Source organism: Sciurus vulgaris, assembly GCF_902686455.1.
Source record: "Sciurus vulgaris genome assembly, chromosome: 14".
NCBI classification, from domain to species: Eukaryota; Metazoa; Chordata; class Mammalia; order Rodentia; family Sciuridae; genus Sciurus; species Sciurus vulgaris.
Genome location: NC_136475.1, coordinates 21,555,046 through 21,575,719, shown reverse-complemented (window position 1 = coordinate 21,575,719; position 20,674 = coordinate 21,555,046). Strand labels below are relative to the sequence as shown.

General features: G+C 47.0%; 1 protein-coding gene across 1 annotated transcript in view; it reads right to left on the bottom strand.

Annotated features, from left to right (window-relative positions):
* The window catches only part of CEP68 (centrosomal protein 68), a 28,554-nt gene extending 9,081 nt beyond the window's left edge, over positions 1-19,473 (bottom strand). The window contains exons 1-5 of the mRNA XM_079110805.1: positions 19,344-19,473; positions 9,747-10,124; positions 6,663-8,174; positions 5,180-5,302; positions 1,383-1,479 (exon numbers count right to left, since the gene is read on the bottom strand). Of these exons, the coding sequence (XP_078966931.1) occupies positions 1,383-1,479; positions 5,180-5,302; positions 6,663-8,174; positions 9,747-10,082 (2,068 nt within the window). The 5' untranslated portion in view covers positions 10,083-10,124; positions 19,344-19,473. The remainder of the gene's footprint in view (positions 1-1,382; positions 1,480-5,179; positions 5,303-6,662; positions 8,175-9,746; positions 10,125-19,343) is intronic.
* Between the last annotated feature and the right edge of the window lie 1,201 nt (positions 19,474-20,674).

Here is a 20,674-nt window from a genome sequence, read left to right as displayed (position 1 = left end):
ACCTTATACAAAAATCAACCCCAAATGGATCAAAGACTTAAACATAAGACCTAAAACTATGAAACTACTAGAGTAAAACATGAGAAAAGGCTTCAGGACATTGGTCTGGGCATTTTGGATATGACCCTAAAAGCACAGGCAATAAAAGCAAAAACTGACAAATGATTATGTTGACAAAAAGCTTCTGTACAGCAAAGGAAACAACAATGAAGAGACCTACAGAATGGAAAAGGTATTTATAAACTAGTCATCTGACAGGGGATTAACTCCCAGAGTATACAAGGAATTCAAATAACAAAAAAACCAAATAACCTCATTTAAAAATGGTTAAAACACCTGAATGTTGACATTTTTTAAATGGCAAGACATTTTAAATGGCAAGAAATATATGAAAAAATGCTCAGTATTACTAATCATGATGAAAATACAACTTAGAAGCACCATGAGATATAATCTCACTGTAGTTAAAATGACTATTACCAAAAAGAAACAAAATAAAGAATAAAGGTATTTGGAAAAGGGGGAACACTCATACTGCTGGTAGGGATGTACATCAGCAGAGCCACTATGGCAAACAGTATGGAAGTTCCCCAAAAGCTACTTCCATGTGATCCAGCAGTCCTACTACTGGGAAACGAAAGCGTGTCAGAGGTGCCTGCACTCATATGTTCATGTTCATTCAGCACAATTCATAATCAACCTAAGTGTCCACTGATGGATGAATGGATAAAAAGAGTACATATACAGAGTGGACTATTAAAAGCATCAAAAAGAATGAAAGTCTGTCATTTCACATTCATTGATAGAACATTAAGTGAAATAAGTCAGATGCAAATTCTGGGGCCTGGGGTTGTAGCTCAGTGGTAGAGAGCTTGCCCAGAGTTCATGAAACCCTGGATTGGATCTTCAGCTCCACACATACAACGGAAACAACAACAACAACAAAACAACAAAAACCTAATTCTGCATGTTCTCCTGTGGAAGCAAAACAATCTTACAAAAGGGTAGGTATCTCTTTAATCACAGAATGATTAATGGGTATGGAGTACAGCTGCAGTGCCAATGATTAATCCTACAGCCTTGCCTATGCCACTGGGCTGTATATCCCCAACTCTGCTTCTAGTGTTCTACAGCACAGAAAGATCACTATGGTTGACAATAACTAACTGTTATTTCAAAATAGCTTGTACAGAGGATTTTAAATGTTCCCAGCACTAAGAAATGATAAGTGTTTGAGATGATGAATATACCAATTACCCTGATCTGGTCATCACATCGTACACACACATTGAAATGCCACACTGTATCCCATAAATAGGTACAACTGTATGTCAATCAAAAATGAAAAAATCATGTTAAGAAAAATCCCTTAAACGTCTCACCTGGGGTATTATCCAATAGGCACTGAAGAAGAATCTCCCCCTTCTGTAAGACACTGTCTGTCAGAGACTGATGTTCATCTATATCTTTCTTAAATTGCTTAAGACATATAGGGAAAGAAAAGGAAAAACAAAACATTATTATAGTTTTATAAAACTTAATTAAAATGAACACCATGCAAAGTGGCTTGATTCCCCTAAAATGGAAGATACCAGCTGGACTGTGGAATTCCTCAAGTAACCAGTGCACTAGTTTAACTTCATCTTCTTTGAGCCCCATTTTTTTTCCCGTTTAGTTTGACTGAGGCTGGCTCATGAACAGATTTCTTGTTGTGCCCTATCTTATGGGGTTCTCATCAACTCCCAAGAGTATGAGATTCCCAAAATAAACTCTTGTACTGAACCTGGTAAGTAAAAACAAGCAATGAACATGGCATTAGTGACTGCTGGCAACTTCTGCCTCTACCTCAGCAGACCCCCGGGGTAACTGCCTCAACACCAGGGAACTGGCAAGTTCCCCAAGCAGCTCATCTGTTTTTCCCTCACAGCTACCAACCTTTGTAGTGATTGTTTTAATCTTCCTTTAGCCACTAAGGAGTGTTAGGTCAAAACTGACCACCTTTAATCCATGGGGCATAATTCAGTGCTTAACTCTTTTTTTGTTGTTGTTTTTTTGGTACTATGGAATGAACCCGGGGCACTTAAACCACAGAACCACATCCCCGGTCCTTTTTATTTTTCAAGACAGGGTCTCATTATGTTGCTGAGGCTGGTACTAAACTTACAGATCCTCCTGCTTCAGCCTCCCAAATCGCTGGGATTATAAGCATGAGCCTCCACGCCCTGCATGGTGCTTAACTTTTTGAGACACAATTTCATTCTTGGATTTACTATTTTCCTGGCTTCAGTCTTCCTTTACCCTGATACCTATACTTATTTTATTCCCTGATACTTTATGTAGTTTAGATGCTGGCCACGTTAAGACAGTGCAAAAGGGTATGGGAAGGCCTCAGTTAAAATATGTGAACACAGAACTGGGTGTGGTGGCTTATGTCCGTAATTCCAGTAACTCAGGAGGTTGAGGCAGGAGGATTACAAGTTTGAGGTTAGCCTGGGCAACTTAGCAAGACCCTGTCTCAAAATAAAAAAATAAAAGGGCTGGGTCATTTCATTTCATTTCATTATGACTACAAGAATTGTTTCTGTGACACATTCGAGAAACATGACCTGCAAGCACAGAAACATATTCAGGGTCAGGGATCCCAGACTCATTGATGAACATGGGAAGTATTCTTTCAACATGGAGAATCTGTGAGGTAGTGGGAGCAATATTCTTGGCTCCACTCAAGAAACACTAATGACTATATTCCAGTGTCCTCTTTCTGCCTCAAGAACTCAATGAGTTTGTCACTTCATACAAAAAAAAGGTCACCCCAGCTGCCACCTTAAAAATAAGTAAATCTAATATGTGAACATGCACACTTACTTATACTAGTTGAATTTTTTTTTTTTTTTTTTTGTTTTAAACTGGGGATTGAACTAGGGGTGATTTATCACTGATCTACATCCCCAGCCTTTTTTATTTTTTATTTTGAGACAGAATCTTACTAAATCGCCCAGGCTGGCCTCAAACTTACAATCCTCCTGCCTCAGCCTCCTGAGTCATGTGGACTACAGACATGTGCCACCACTCTGGTTTGACCTCCCAGCTTTTCAAGGCCTCAGCCTCAGATTAGCTGAAATTATAGGCAGGCACCACCTCAGCCCTGTTATACTAGGCCTTAATCTAAGCAGGGCCCAAGGTTAACTCACACATGTGCATGAACCATGCAGCATTCTGTGTGGGGAAGGGACTGATGCTATCTCACTTTTCACAGTTGTATGATATAGGCTTAGGCCTCCCTGACCTGCAGGAGCAAGTCCTGGCTCAGATCTCATCTGAGCAAGACAGTTGCTTCTGGTAGCCTGGAAGTTGAGGTACAGAGGATGGCATGAGGGACAAAATGGAGGGAATGGGGTTAGCCTGTCAGTGCCTGTCATGACAGGCTAGGAAAGGCCACTGAGATAAGTCAAACGGCAATTCCTCTCCTCCTCTATAGATACATGCACACGTGGGGGAGTCCGTTTACAGAAGACCCTGAGACTCAGCTTTCCTCAAGCTCTTTCTGGAACTCAGGCAGCCTCTCTCTACACTGAAGCAAACAGCATTCCTGCGGTGGGGAGCTGGCCTGCCTGCCCAAGCCCAGGCTCTGAGATAGAAAACAAAGGCCCTCCCTCCAGCCTGGGTGTGGTCCCAACCAGGCTCTGAGTCAGGGTGGTGCCAACCCCAGAAACTAGTAAATCACACCCTCTTCTGCTGAAGATAAGGTCAGGTTTTAAGGTTGTACAATTTTAGAAAAAACTCTTTCTAGACCAGCATCAGGCTCAGACGACAAATGCTGTCTCTGCTCCTCAGAAGTTACAAAGGCTTAACTGTATTAGCTGTTGTGACAGAACTTTCTGGGGAGGTCTTTTACCTTTTTTTTAAAAAAAAAAAAAAAAAAAAAAAAGTGTTTCCATGAATTTTTTTTTTTCTTGGAGCTACTGCCTCCTCTCCTCCCCACTTTTCCTGAACTATTTCTCAGTCTTCAACCTCTCTTTCTCAAGGGTATTCTGAAGAAAGCCCTCTCCCTCCCTCAGTTCAAAAGGTAACAGGTTTATCTAAAAAGATGCAGATGCTGGTCCCAGGAGGTAGAGGTTCCCTTTGATGTGATAAGGAGGCAACAGGGACTCAGAAAGGCCAGGTTGTCTTGGAAGAGGGGATCCCTGACCTTTGTCCCACTGTATCCCTTCCCCTCTCATAAAAGCTTTCCATTCTCCAAAGGTGGACGTTGAGACAGAAAGATCTCCTCCAACCTCTACAAAACTGGTTTAGAATAAAACCTTTTCCTCACCAATCTTCCCCCTGAATTTTAGTGGAATCTGATTTGCTCCACCAGCTTCAGGGTAAAAATTACATAATTTCAATATGCTTAATCCAATTCAACATGCTTAATCTAGGATCAAGTTAACTAACTCTCACAATGAGGTATTTTTAAAATAATAGAACCTTAATGAAAAGGTGGTACCAAAAATTAAAAAAAAAAAAAAAAAAAAAAAAATCCAAGCTCAAAGACACACAGAAGCAAATCGATGTCAGGTTTTTATTTAAATTTGCTTCATCTGAATGCCCTGTTGACATTCTGAAGTCAGTACAATTTCAGTTCAGATGCTTAAAAACTAGCAAAACCCATTAGAACTTCTATATCTGCATTGCTTAGAGTGGTAGCCACTACACATTGTGGCCACTGGGCACGCAGCTAATACAAATGAAAATCATGATTTCAACAGTCATACATGACTGGTAGCTCTGTAACAGTGCAGAGCAATAATTATAAACCCTTGGGGCTGGGTGGGTTGTGGCTTAGTGATACAGTGCTCACCTAGCATGTGTGAGGTACCGAATTTGATACTCAGACCCACATATAAATTTTTTAAAAAATTATAAACCTTAAGACATTTGGAAAATCATAATGCAAAACACCCTAAAGTATTTACAGTGTATATTTTCTTAATTCTCTTTGGCCTGGGAATCAACTCATGCATTTTACAAAGTTTTTAGCACTTAGAATTTGAAAAGCCCCTCTAATTAGTTTCAGGTAAAATAGTCAATTGAGCTACAACATGCTAGGCATCAGTTATTTGAGATTTTGTTTTGTGATTAAGTATTTTTGCAACCACTCTTGGGAGAGAAAAGGTCATTAGCCAGGACCACACATTACCCGGTAAAGCTGCAGAGAAGACTTGAGACCCGTAAGACTGGACCTGGATGGAGACCCAAGGTCAGTGACATCTGTGACATTATACAGCCAGTGGATCAGCTCTTCCAGCTGACAGCAAAACGTCTGTAGAGACAAATAAATGAACACTTGGGATTAGCAACCAAACTCCTGTTTGTAATCAAAAGGCTAAAAATATCAGGATGATTCTGGGAGTGGCACACACCTTTCCAGAGCTTTCCTTCAGACTCCTCTGTCCTCCTCCCCTGCCTGTTCCCATCCCATGACACCCGACCTCCCTCTGCCCCCTAGGGGAATGGGAAGCCCCACTTGATTCTGTCTCTCTTTAATCAGACGTGACACCAAATACGAGAGGCTAAGAAAACCCAGCCCTGCAGTCGGGGTGGAAGCTGCAAAGGCAATGGACTGGGACAGCCTAGAAGAGGCATATGGGTCACGGAAACCAATTCATGGAGCAGCATCATTACTTTCAAACTGTTTCTACAGGAAAAGAGAAGGCTGAATAAATGACTAAATCCTGACCTGGATGAACCCATAGCTGAGAATTTTTACCTCATGGTATTCCATCTTTTACCACAGAAGATAACATGCCTGGTAACATTGGTCCTACCTGCTACACAGGACAAAGATAAACCATGTGACTTCACGCAGGTCAGAGCCCCCCTTGAACACTAGGACATGTTGGTAGCATGGGCTCACAGGCCAGGTGCCAGGCTGCAGTGTGGATGCGTGGTGGGCGAGCTCTTCTGCTGTTTGGTGGGGAAGCAGGGCAGCAGGACGCCCTGAGAGTGAGGAAAGGCACATTCCTGAACCTTCACCCAGTGTCAGGACTGCTCAAAGTCCTAATGTGAATTATTTAAATTAATCCATACAATATCCCAAAGAGGCAGGGTTCCACATTTCACAAAGAAGCAAACTCAAAAAGAGACAGAGCCAAAATTCCAGAGGTAGCAGTGCCATGATTCACAATCCAGATCTGCCTGACCTGACCATACTATTCCAGTTAATTGCATCTTCAGATTCCAATAGCAGCTAATGAAAGGAGGTTCAGAGGCAGAGAAGTTTAGGACATGGGTCACCCCTTACTTTGTGGAGTACACCACTGTGGCAAAGGAAGCGCTGAGAAGTCCTGCAGTCGAGACCCACTACCTTTGCAAAGCCCAGTGTTTCCTAAGGGTATCTGCACAAGAACCCTTTGTGCAGAATACCTGAGAGGAAAAAGCAGCCAGGGCTAGTGGTTGAGAGTCAGGCTCTGCAGAATCCATCTGGGTCTGATTCCTGGCCTTGGCCCTAAACTCTCTGCCTTCTCCAAAAGGTAAAATGATAACAGTACTTATTGAACTGTAAGCACAGTGCTGGGAAAATGAAAAGTACCAGTCACTGTCAGCAAGTTTTATTGTGAAGTTTGTGGACAAGGGAAGAAGATAAGACAACCCCTGACCCCTGCCCCGCCCCAGGTCCTTACCTGCACACACTGCACCAGCGAGGCTTTCTCCTGCTCTTTTCTGGAATCCTTCCTTTCAGCATCTGGGTCTGAGTATGGCCACCTGTCCAGCATTGCTGGCAAGGAGGGGTGTGTTTTCAGCAGTCTAGAGGAGACCCCAAGCACCTGGCTGCTCACCAGACTGCCTTCCCCTGCAGAGTCTCGGGCCTGAACAAAGTTATGCAGGCAGCAGTGATTCTGGCCCTCGGGACCTCCAGGTCCTTGGAGGACAGTCCCAGAAGGAAGTTGACTCTGGCTGGAGTCCGATGGGAAGGAAGCTGGTCCATCAGTATCTGATACTTCCAGGGAGCTCTGCCCCTCAGCAACTCCAGTGGGCAGAGTCACCAAGGTGGAAATGGCACTTAGATAGGAAACCAAACTGGAAACCTGCGTCAGCTGAGTGGGCAGGGCAAGATACTCGTCATCACTCTCCATCTCTTCTTCTGGTTTCCATCCAGACTCCATGCAGGAAGGGCAGTGGACACTCTGGCTAGTCCTCTTCTCCCTCTCTGGCCTGGGTGACGGCCACCTTCTGTCTCTTGTCCTCAGCTGGGGAGAGCCCAACTCAAGGTGTTTACCCCCAGGAAGCCTGTCCTTTACACCGCTCAGGGCTGTCTCTCTGCTTTCCCAAGAGGCAGCTCTACTTCCTGGGACTCTAGGGGTAGATGCAAGCGGGCTGCAAGATGCTAGGCTCACTCTGCCCTGCTTCTGGGGCACTCCAGAGGGACACTGCTTAAGGCTTGGCTCTCTGGGCCCAGAAAATGGCAAGGTAGGGGCCTGTGCTGGTGGGCAACTGGGGGAGACATTAGGGGGTGATTTGAGAGTACTTGCTGGAGAGACAGAGAAGCTATCCAGGTCTACACCTGAGTCCTGCAGGACAGGGTCAGCTGGCACATGGCTATCAAGTTGCTTTGGGAGCTGAGGCCCAGGCCTTAGTGGGTAAGTGTAGTCCAACAGGTCTTCGTATTCTTTATTTGGGTTCCAGAGGGGGGAGTGGCGATCAGGGGAAGGAGGCAAAGAATCCGGAAGCACACAGGCCCAGTACTCAGCCTGGAAGGAGAGGCGTCTCCGGCTCAAGCCAGTAGCATCACACCCAGAAGCTGCAGACTGTGATGACCACTGAAGCTGAGGCCCTGACCCCACTAGAGAAGGGGAATTCTGAGGGGCAGCCAGCTCCGGGGAGGAGTGGGTCTTGGCAAGACCATGAGTTTCCACACTTTCCTGCTGACTCTGGAGACTGCTGCCTGAGGAAGAGGCAGAGACGCTGCAGCTAGACAGCTGAGGAGCAGTAGCCCCTGGGCTTACCACGGATTTCCACCGTGATGGGAAAGGGAAATGCGAGGTTGGAGGCTTTTGGCTGAGCACCCAGGGGGAATCAACTGGGGAAGGGTCATCTTCAGTATCAGTGTCATGTCCTGAGCAAAGAGCTGTAGTTCTGGGGATGTCAACATTCTGAGGTAGCTCCTGGGAGGCAGAAGGCTTGGTCTCTTCCATCTGCAATGGTAAGAGGGACAAAGAGGCACTCAGGTGAAAATAATCAAAACCAATTTCTTTTCACATGACCACCCAGGTCTTCCTGTGGGTCATTATGGTATTCAGGGAAGATCTCAAAATGTAAAAAGTCTGTGGCCTAAAGCAAGAAGCAGAGTGCCTGCTGCTAGTGGCCTAGCAGACTCAGCCTGCCCTAAGCAGTCTTCCCCACAGTGGATATCCATGTCCCTAGTCCTTTCAAACAGTTCTTCCTCCATGGATACCCAGTTTGTGAACAAGCAAAACCCAGCTCTGTCATGTTAATACTGGAAAGCACTGCCCATTCTTTGCAAATTGAGTCCTGGGGAGGCTACCCTCAATCATTCTGCTGCTTAAGGAGATCCAAACCCAGCAGGTCCCACCAGGCTGCACCCTGCTTAACTTGCTCCCCAGTGGTAAGTGAACTCTGGCAAAATAGTCCCTCACTTCAGCTTATTCACTTTGTATTTTTAATCAGTTCAGTGAGAAATTCGGCCTCAAAGCATAGCTATTAAGGGGTGGGCTTTGGAACCAGACCTGAACCAGTCTCAACTCCTAAACTCTGTCACCTTCCAGAGCTAAGACTGAGCCTCACTTCTCTGGTGTATAGAGTGGGGAGGGAGGAAAGGGTCACTGAATTCATGGAGCAAAGCATGCGGGAAGAGCCCAATGCCATCAGGCACTATGATAGTGAGCAAACTCACTCTGGTGAAACTGTCCACATCTGGGCTGGTTGGCCTACCTCCTGTCCCACCACATCAGCTCAGGTACCTGCAGCTCCCAGAAGCTTGCTCCCAGTTACAGGATTTCTAGCCTCGTTTCCTCCCAGTTACACTCAAGAGTCCCACCACAGTAGGTGGCCCATGGAGGAAGCAAGTAGAAGCCAAGGTCACAATGACATAAAGAACATCAAAGCCATTCCCAGGAAAGGTTTTGGCAAGCAGGATATAGAATGTCAGAACTGGAAGGGACAGATCATTGGGGTCATCTTCCAATTATAAAGAGGCCTTGAATGTGACTTGGCCACATTCTCAGAACCTACTAGGATTCCCTGTCCCAGGTGACCTCTTAGGGTCCCTTGCAGTCAGAGGCCCAAGAGATTCTCCTTAGCCACAGAGTGCTGCCCACCACCGGGGCTACAAGGTTCTGACAAGTCTCCTGGTCCCAATGGAATTCAAGTCTCAGTACCCTCAGAAGCTCATATGTCCCAGGGTCCTGAATCCTCAAATCACCAACTCAGAAACATAACAGGACTCCTCCTGTCAAAGGTCCCCTGGCATAGCCCTCTGGGTAGCAGGTTCTTGGCCATACCATTACCAGTCCTCAAAGGTCACCAGTTGAGTTCTTGAGGAACAGGAGACACCATGGACAAAGTGCCCTGCTGGCCCAGAGGCCCATCTCTCTAAGAGAGCCTGAGACAGTGAGCCTCATTCCCAGCTCCTCCAACTCTCCAACCTGCACCATGGCTGGGAAAGGATGTCAGATGGTGAGGAAAGGCATGCATGCTCCAAGGACAGCACTGTGTCAGTGCACAGTCCTGTTTGCCTTACTACCTACCTGGCTTTCCACAGAGTGCAAGAGGTCTCCGGTTCCCAGGCTGGCAAGAGGAAGCAAGCCATTGGGGGCAGGCCTAGACCTATCAGCTACCAAGGCTCTGCTGGCAGCATTGGCCTGTGGCAGGTAAGCTCTGCAGGTGCCAGCAGGGGCAGGTAGTCCCTCTGCCCCACACACAGGAGAGGCCGGCCCTCCCTCAGCCTCTAGGCACAAGGGCTGCTCCTGGTTCATGGGCCCCGGTACATCCACAGTTTGCTCCCCATGGCTCCATCTCCCACAGGACTGGGCCTTGGCATCTGCAGATACTTCCAGCGCTGCCTTTTCTTCACCCAGGGCCATGGAGCAGTCCTAGGTCAGGGGTCCCCTGAAGCCTTCCACTCCCTACAGAACAGGGCAAAAGGAGAGAAAAACAGATTTTTCTATATCCAGGAAACCTTGGTTTTTAAATGTTTAAGGCAAACATTTTGGCCAAAGGAAAAAAGAAAATGGTGATTACGTCCACAGGGAGTGCTAAGTTTTCCTCGGTTTCAGAAGTTTCAAAGGGGACATAGAAGCACATTTTGTTCTCTGCTTTTATAGTGGCTGGTACTGTTGTCCCCAGCAGGAGGAACCCAGGAGGGTCAGTAGAGGTGTTAAGGTACAAAAGGCTTGGTCTGCCTGCAGCCCGACAGTAGTCGATCAGTGGAGATGTCGGGTAGTGGTAGAGAAGGAACTTTATGTATGATGATCAGCTAGCTGATCGGGAGATGGAGGACCATCTTGTCCTGAAATGCCATGCTCCTGTGAGGCTGATTTAGGGGCAGCTTATGTAGGAGATGGATGATGGTAGGCTGGTGGGTACCTTCAGACAGGTGGAGGTTTGTGGCCAAAAGATACAATCCTATCCTAATCACTAGACATTTCTTCAGTTCTGCAACTCTGAAGAACAAAGAACAAAGGTTTTAATTTCCTTAGGCTATTCTTTTCACTGCTTGGTTTGCCCACATGCAGTTCCTGACATATTACAAAAGGACAGGCTAGAGGGGGCAGCGGCCCCAGACCCCCTTGCTGAACACCGAACTCACAGCAATGAAAGAAAACATACTTCACCCGTTTACTGTGGGGGTCACATGAAGTTTGATAGGGTGTCTGGAGGATACTGCCTGAGTGCTCAGCTTCTCAAGTCCAAGTCAGAGTCAAGGTTAGTGCCCTGCCCACGTCACCTTTTCATGCGGTCACTTTGACTCAACCCCACTGAATCAGAGACCCAGCTGGGTCCTCTAGGTGCACAACCCTACAGTGGTTCTGTGTCATAACAGCTTGTCTGCCCTTTGGCAGGCAGTTGGGCCTATCTCTAGCCCTTCTACCCTAGAGAATAGCAAGTCAGGGCATGCCCTGCCCCACTCTGGACCCAAGGAAAGGATACTTTTTATGGGGCTTAGCTCTGCCCGGCAGAGGAGGCAGGGCCCTCTCAGAGCATAGAACCACATGCCCAGACTGTGAACCAGGCTGGGCTTCTCATTCTAAGAATGGCCAGGGACCTAGAGGAGAGATCAGTAACTTTTCAAGCTAGCCTGTTTTTTTTTTTTTGGTCATTGTTACTAGGAATTAGATTCAGCACTTTACCACTGAGCTATATCCTCAGTCCTTTTTATTTTCAGACCAGGTCTGGCTAAAATGCTGAAAGTCTTGCAAATCTGCTGAGGCTGGCCTTGAACTTGCTGTTCTCCTGCTTCAGCTTCCCAAGTCACTGGGATTACAGGTGTGCACTCATTGTGCCTAGAGCTAGCCTGGGCTGATGTTGATGGCTGATGGAAGCTCTGATCACCAGGTGGTAATGGTGAGACTGGGGTTAGTCCATGTGAGAGGGAGATCCAGGTGGGCAGAAGAACACAAGTTGGGCACTCAGGGAAAAGGAAAGAAATTGGAGCTGGACCCACAAATGAAAAGAGATCTAGGACAACTTTTGGTCAGCCAGGGCTGCTGCTAGGGTAGAATGGTGCTGGGCTGAAAAAGAAGACCAAATCTGGGAGGACTTGGAAGGGAGGTAAGATAACTGGGAAGACCCAGGATGTCGGCAGCCACCTGCAATGCACTCAGACCAACCTCAAAGCTCAAACGTGGACAGAAATAGCTTTGTTTCCTCAGAGACTGGAGGCAAAGCATGAAAGGGCAGGCACTGCTGGCAGCAGGGGAGGCTGCCAAGGGGGAGGAGGCTGCAGCTGCAAGTTCATCATGCTTGGCTCACATGCCAGGAAACACACAAGGGTGAGAACCACATACACCTGAGACCACCCCATAATGGAATACGAGAGATACGGGAGTCCTTCCTAGGCACATGAGTCTCCGGCCCACTTCAGGAAGTGACCCTTCAGAAGAGCAAGCACTTCACAGGCACACTCATTTAATGCTCATAAGTACCAGATAAGGCAGGAGTTAGTCAGAAAACCAATTTTGGTTTTGAAAAGGTAATACATGGCTCAAATATAAAATGCACTACCGATATAACAGTCTCTCTCTGCCCATGTCCCCTGTTCCTCCACTGCAATGAGTTGGTGCATGCAGAACATTTCAAACACTGGCTGGCACAGCACATGCACTAAGAGTCAGCTACTATCAACAGTGTTGTGGGGGCACTGGCAGAATCAGTGTTAACAGGTCACTTTACAAAGAAGGAACAAAGGAGTGACCCAGGAGAAAGAGCAGTCAACCTTTCATATAAATCAAAATATTTATCACTAGATACTCCCACAAACACAGGTAAGCCATCTTGGTTTTTCTGTATGACTCCTGCAGCATGTGTACACAAACATAATTATCTATTTTAGTTGCTTTTCAAAAACAAAACATCTTGGAAACTGTTGCATACCAATACACAGGCTTCCTTATTCTTATTCATCACTGCACAGGATGTGCTCTAGTTTATTTCACCAGACCCTTATTAATGGGTATTTGGGTTATGACGAATCTTTGCTTCTACAAATAATGCTGTCATGAATAACACATCATCCACACACATGCTGGTGCATCCACAGCGCAGCCAGCCAGAAGCAGAAATGCTGAGGCGCAGAGGACCTGCACACGTTGCCAGGAGCCTCTGGGTGCTGTCAATCCAGATTCCCACCAGCGCAGCACCTCATTGCAGGCAGGGCCTCCTCTCACTTCATGGATGGGCAAACCATGGCTCAGGAGTCAAGTCCAGGGTTGTCTGACTCCAGAACCCAAGCTCTTTATGAACCAACCAGGAAATCAGTGACCGAAGAAAAGCACAGAGTAGGAGGAGAAGACTGGTAGAAGGACAGAGGGACCAAGCCCTGCTGAGACAGTGATTTTCATGAAGCTACATCCTCACCTTGTGGCTCTATAAGAAACTACACATGAAGACATTTGCTGGTAAGTTCTGGGAATAAGCTGCGTCCACAAGCTGGAGAAATTAGGGGGCAGGCTGAATCTAACCCACAAGAACTGATCGCTACTCTTGCTCCATTCCTAAAAACTCTCTCAATATGGCCACCCTATGACCACTAAGAGGGCTGAGACTGTGCTCGATAAGATGAAGCTGGGGAAGACAAGTGCAAACACTTTGCTCTGAGGATGCATTGTCTTGTCTGGACCTCACTGTTCAAAAGAGGAGACCCTCTTATCCTGGGGAAAGGAGTGTGGAGAGCTATAGTAACTGTTCTAAGCTGTTCAGGAGACACCCTTAAGTAGTTCACAAGGGCATACACAAACCTAAACTAGATTTACCAGTGTGGCCAGCGGTCCTTCATCAACTGGGTAAGGAGGTCTGAAATTCAATGATTTTCATGGAAACGGTACTTAGAAAAACAGAACACAGACACGATGTGAAAGAAAAGAATAAAAGCAAGTATACCTTCCAAATTGTACATGAAATGCTACTAAAAACAAAGAAAGGGAGAAACTGACAGGGATAGAGATAATGAGGGGAAAGTCCTGGATGTATTAACTGTTGCATGGGGGTGGGGCTTCTGCTTGGACCCTCCTTATAGACAGAGTGTGTCCCTCTTGGAGCAGCCCAACAGAGTGTTCACACTGAAGAACACCACTTGCTACGTTGGCTGATCAGCTTTAGCGTGGGGCCTATGTGTTCTCAGGCCACAGATTCAAAGTGTTCTGGACTACAGTAATTCCAAGATGGAGCAGAGACCTTATCTGGCCTTCTTCCTAGTGGAAAAGCTTCAGGAGATGGTGCTCAGTGACAAAGAGGCATCAGAATACAGACAATAAGCAATGAATCACACCATCACCCAAGAATGTATGAACACACTACAAGTGCCCTGTCCCTCTCTAAACCAAGAGACAGGCCACATAAGCTTTGCATATTCTAGGGACCACCTGGACTTTGCTATTAAAATCCTCCATTAGTTTCCAGGATCCAGAGGCTATGACCCACAAGATATAATTAGGAGTGAGGTAGGCTTGGCTTACTCTTGCCCTACAGTAAAAAAACACTCAGCACCACGTATGTGGTAACGTTCACTCCGTAAGCCTGGCCATCTGACCCTTCCTGCTATCTGCTAATCACCCTCAGGCAGTCCTGTCACAGCTGCCAGGCTAGCTCCCACTCATTCCTGTCCAGGACAGAGAAAAGAGGACTGGAAATGAGGCATGGAAGCTGATCCACTCTTGACTAGATCATTCAAATAGAAAAATAATCCACTAGGGAGCCATTTTCACAACAAAATAGGACTCTTCTAAGGATTCTTTCAATCATGAACTCCCTTTATAACAATCCCATTTATCCCAACTTTGTCCAGGACATTCCTTTCCGGCAGGGGTCTATCTGTGCATCCGAGTCAACTGATGGCCACCTTTGCTGGCACAGGGGCCACGTATTGCTTCACAGAGTAAGCCTTACCAGCTCTGGGCTCCTAACATGTTTTCACAGGAGCCACAGGTATTGATAAAAATGCCATGAAGTGGCAGAATGTGGCCAATGAGCCATATGAAGAGGCTCTCCCTGCTCTTCCTCCTCCATGAGTATGAACCAAGGCAAGGGGACAGGTGGGAGGTAGGATCCACAGGGCAGGTAGCTGTGTTCAGTACTTCTGGGGGAACTGGATTTATAGGAGAAAAGAGTGTCAAGGCAGAGGCCAATCCAGACAGGATAGCAGCATGAAAGGGAAATAGTCACAAGAGGTGATTTTGAGGCCCACCTCAGAGCAGAATTGGTACCAGGAAAACTGTGACTGCAGGCTGGAGAATGGAGGTCAACAGTCAAGAGCAACTGCTGTTTCACCTGCTGCTTCCCTGGCTGTCGTCCCTCAGTCCTCCAGACCAGCCCATCCTTCCCTGCAGGTGAAATCAAAGCACAGTGAAAATGAAGACAAGGCGCAAAGCTACAGAGGGATAGAGTGAGGCCCTTCCTGAACCCTTAAGGCGCTGATATGCTCCTTCTCTTCCTCCCTGGGGCTGCTTTGGATCCACAGAATAGAAGGAGCTATGGGAAGAGACACTGGGTCCCTGTAGATCATTATGCTAGGGAGGGCAAGAGCCAGGCTGCCTGTCTCCTCACTTTCTCACCCACTCACCTCTTGGCCGACTGACTAGAACCACCAGCCAGCCTCACAGCAAGGCCAAGGTCTGTAAATGGCTTCAGAGACATGCAACTGCTGTATCTACAGGAAGCATAGCTGAGCTCCTAGTCACCACCCCCCAAATCCCAAGTTCTTGGGCCTTCTCCCCAGTCAGTAGAGTATTTGCATCAAAGTTCAAAGAACAAGGAAGCTGAGGACTAAATACTGAAATAAATGTGTTCAAATTAATTTTTCCCACCAAAGAGCAAAGCAGGAAAATAGCTTTCTTGTAACACAAGTCACTCCTGCTGTCAGGAGCTGTACTGGGACCACATGGCTGTGTTTCACAGGCCACTGTATTTACTATACTGACAGTTTTCTGGGAGGCTATCAGGCTACACAAATAAGACTAATAAGAATCATATCAATTTTCTCAAGAGATACTATGAAGAATGCCACTAAGTGTACTACAATGTCCTCTTTGGGGAACCCATGAAAGAATAATTCTATGATCTCAATAATAGAAACAGTCAGTTTTTACTTTATAGGTATTAGCAGAATATATAAAAATTTCCCTCTTTGCTTTGGCTGCCAGGAAGGTCAGAGCTAAAGAGGCAGTCCCATCTAACTAAAATGTACAAGACAGAGGCACACCCCTTTGGTGCTAATCTCTCCCTTGATTTCCTCTTACCTTCCTTTCAACCTACCTGTCTCAATTACTTTTATTAAAAATCCTGTTATAATACAAGTACCTCAAATTCCTCAAATCATTTAACAAGATAATGGACTTGCTAAGAACAGAATAAAACAATAAAGAGAAAATCCTAAGTATAAGATTTTATTCCAATACCATTAGAAAATAAAACATGATGGAGCTGGGGATATAGCTCACTTGGTAGAGTGCTTGCCTTATAAGCAAAAGGCCCTGGGTTCAATCCTCTGCACCGCAAAAAACAAAAAACAAAAAAACCACGATGGGTTGGGGGTGTAGCTTGGTGGCAGGGTGCATGCTTCACATGTACCAGGCCCTGGGTTTAACCCCAGTTCCAAATAATCACCATGGCCACCACCACCATCACCCCAATAAAACCTGTTTACCTTCTAAAAGGTAAACACAGAAGAAATACTTACTCTATTTTATGGAATGAAGTGCTGTCCGATTCGAGAACTCCCAAAATAAAAATCAATCTTTAAACACACAAAAAAGGCAAACAGATACTTAGGTTAGTACTTCACTATTCCAAAGTGTGATCCAGGACCAGCAGCATCCATATCCTTTCAGAGCTTTTTGGAAATGCAGACAGGTCTTTCCTACAGCCTTGGAACCAGAACCTGCATTTTAGCAGAATCTCCTGAAGACCTGTTAACCACACTAATGGTTCAGAAACACCAGGCTGGTAAGTAGGATGGTCTTGCACAATGGTTTTATAACCACTGAACAAGTATACCCATGCCAGGCACACAGAAGGAAATGGTCCTTGTCCGGAAGGCCTCTGCAACAAGGCACTTGAAAAAGGTCACACACCTGGTGGCAATTTTTTAATGGCTAATTATGAAATGTCTCAGCTCTAAGGGTATTTCCAGAAAAACAGTATCGTGGCTATATAAAAACATACATGTGGCTATACTAAAAACATAATCACATATTTGAATTTCTCCTGTGAATTACAAGAAAGAAGGGGAAAGAAGGTATTTGTTTTGGAGATGCCAAAGAATTTGAAGAGAAGCCAACATGCCAAGGGGGCCTTACAGCTGGAAGGAAATTACACTTCAGCCTGTTTCCTGTACAGATGAGGTACAGGAAAACCTGGAAGAGGGGTAGTACCCCCTCATGGGTTGCATCTGGCACCTGCAGGTCAGCCAAAAGATCTAAAGCTAACAGGAAGACTTCTTCCACTTTTCACATGTCTATGAACAAATTCCCTGTCTATGAACAGGGAGCAGTTTCTTCATGAGAATAGATTTAGTTCTAAGGAGGGAAGCCACTCAAAGTTCACCTACATAAACTCGCCTCTTGCCAAAGACTTTTTCTAGCTGGATGTGGTGGTATACTCCTGAAATCCCAGCAACTAAGGAGGCTGAGGCAGAAAAATGGCAAGTTCAATGTTAGTCTCACCAATTTAGCAAGGGCCTAAGGAACTTAGTGAGACCCTGTCTCAAAATAAAAAAAAGACTTTTTCTGTCTCTCATCCTAAAGACTTTTTGTTGGTCACATCAGGCCCCATCTATTTCATGCCTCTGTTGTCACATGACCAATTTGAGTAACAGATCACATCAGTGGCCAGACTTGGGGGTGCACACCTATAATCCCAGCCTCTGGGGGCTGAAGGAGGAGGACTGCAAATTTGAGACCAGCCTCAGCAACTTTGCAAGACCTTGTTTCAAAATAAAGAATAAAAAGGGACTGGGGGGTATAGCTCAGTGGTAAGTCCCCTTGGGTTCAATCTCCCATAGCAAAATAACAATAACAATAATAAGAATAAGAATAAAAGTCTACCGTGTTACTTGGTCAAACTGTTATTTGGCACCCAATCAATCTCTAGTAGGTGGTAAGACTGTAGAAGCATAAACGGATAATCTATGGAATATTTTTACCATGAGGAGAGAATCAGCAAAGGTTTAAGATTTTTTTCTTTTTTTAATTCAAGGATCAGATAAAGCCCCAAAAGAAGAGTCTGAAGGGTAAAGTACTATACAGATTTAGTACTGGTGAGTCTGTTCAGTATCTGTTTGTTTTTATCCTGCTAACAGCTACTAAATATTTCCTTTATGCCAGGAACTATCTTAGGCATTTTATTATCAGTATTTAACTTAATCTTCATAATCCAACGGATAGGTACTATTACTACTCCCATTTTACAAACGAGGAAACTGAGGCTTAAGAGAAGTTAATTTACCCAGAGTTGTTAACTCAGCAAATCGGCAGAGCTTTAGTCTGATTTGACTTAGCCTGAGCTCAGCTACCTCCCTATCCTGAGAGAATTAATTGGTCCAACAAGTTCAAAGGAATAAAAGTTCCTGTTTTACCAACTTTTGGCTCCACTGCTGTTTTTGTTTTCTATCGGGTTCCTTACATTACCGAGTGCCTTCATCATCCGAGGGGCTGGGGAAACCACAACACAGAGATATGTGTAAAAAGTGGCCCAAAAGAGGACAGTGATTACCAGTTTCAGAAAAGGGAAGAACTTTAAAAAGAGGTGAAATTGAGTCCCTTGCTCTTTTCTATACTGAGTGGACCAGAATTTACCCAGATGTCGAAGAAAGGGCGTGGAGGGAACAAGGTGAGAAGTAGTGACTTGTATTTCCTTTAACCAAACCCAAAGCAAACTGGCCCAAACCCTTTGTCATCCCTCAACGTCTGAGAGCTATTTGGGTTAAGCCAAAACGACTTCCCTCCGTGCCCTCGCCACCACGGATTCCCAGGGAGGTTCAATCGGCCCTGCCTCTGGCAGGTTTCCGCTCACTTTTATTACAAACAATACACTGAATCCAACCTAGTAATTACAAAGGGTCTGTAATAGGTTTTGGACGAGCACCCCTGAGCCGCTAAGGGCAGTTCTAGTGATGACAGCTGGAAAGGGTATAAAAAGTGAGACATTTTGTTTTTCTCGGCGATGGGAAGGTATCGTTCTTCCTCGCCCTGGCATCAATCCCCAGAGAGCGAGCGAGAGACAATCGTTCGTCTCGATCTTTCCAGTGGGAACGACGCTGGGCTGCGTTCTCCGCGATCGCGCAGCAGGGTTCCCCCGCGCGGAGGCCGAGCGCCGGCGCAGCCGCGCGGCCGCCAGATGTGTGGACACGCGCTCGCTCCGCAGGCCTTTGCCGCGCACGGCCGTTCCCCAGCGCGCCTCCCGCCCCTCACCTCGGCCCGGTTCGGTATGCAACATGGAGGCGAAGGCAGGGAGCGCCCCCACCCCCGGGAAGCCTTTGTGCCCTCCAGTCCGCACAGACCCGGGCCTCGCAGGCCGCCCGGGAGAGACCGCCGAGCGGAGGGAGCCGGACCGCGCGCGCGCGGGGGGGCTGTCCGGGGCGCTATTCCCAACGACCGGCACCCCGACACGTACGTCAGACACAGCCTACTCACCGCGCCGCGAACCTTCGCACCTCCTGAGCAGCCCCGCAGTCCCATGCGGCAGCCCGAGGCGGGGGTCCCCGGCAACGACCGTGGCCCTCCCGCCAGTGCCCGTAACGCGGGGCGGGACCGCGCACCGGCCACGCCCTTCGGCCCGCTTTCTCTCACTCCCCGCCGGGAGGCCCGAGCAGCCAATCCCAGCCTTCGGTGTGGAGAATCCACCAATACACAGCCCGCTTCGACGAAAAGAGCCCGCCCCTTACATCGCCCTGGCCTATGGGAGACCGGGTCTCTTTTGGCGGCCGGTCGTCTCTGCCTTAGGCGGTCGCAGCTCGGGTTCACTTCTTCGCGGCGTGTGGGGTCGTGGGAGGGCGCGTGGGCTAGTGGCTGGCACGGGAGAACCCTCCGGAGTTACGAGGCCAGAGTCTCCTTCTCCTGGCTTGTCGGCGGGGCGGCGAGTCAGGCGTTCATTCATTTGTTTTGCTCGGGGCGCGCGGACGTGCTCTGGACACGCCGCCGCCGGGGAGGCGGGCCCGTGCTTAGTGAGCGTCTGTTTACATTCGCGTCCAAACCTGGTGGCCTGACGCAGGCCGCGACAGGTGCTGTGGTCTGTCAGCGGCAGGCGCCGCAGGGCGAGCGCTCGGCCCGGCGACAGGGGACAGCTTCAGGGAAGAGGTGGGACGCAGGCAGGCTCAGAAAAGGAGGGAGAGGAGGGACAAATGAACATCTGAGCAGCCTGGGCTAATGGGAAGTCGATGATGGAGTCCGAGGGGACGTGGGAGCCATGATACCTAGGAGCCTCGTTACCGCTGAGCAGAATCCTGAAGCATAGAGGGTTGTGTTTGTATTTTGGGGAGGTACTAGGGATTGAACCCAGGGGCTCACGCATGCTAGGCAAATGCTCTGCCACTGAGCCCCTGAAGCATAGAGGAACTGTCACCCGGCAGTTGTGGGGAAGGGGGTCACTTTGTAACCTATGTCAGACCCTCCCTTATGATTTTCTCTCAGCAACATTTTTTGATTTCTACAGAATGTCCCAACAGTTCATAAAACCAGTCTGTAAATGTGAACCTTGGACGGGATTGGAATTCCTTTGCAGTTTCTTGATCCCATGCAATTAGGAGATAAAGGACTTAGGTTTTCTTGACCCTGTCACTACAGCTCAGAGTATCAGTTTATCTAGTCCAAGAATCACAAACTTCTTACAGCAAAAGCGGCAATTGGCCCTCAGATGGTTTTGTTTGCTTTTTTTTTTTTTTTTAGTACTATGAATTGAATCCAGTGGTGCTTAACCACTGAGCCACATCCCCAGCCCTTTTAATTTTTTGTCTTGAGACAGAATC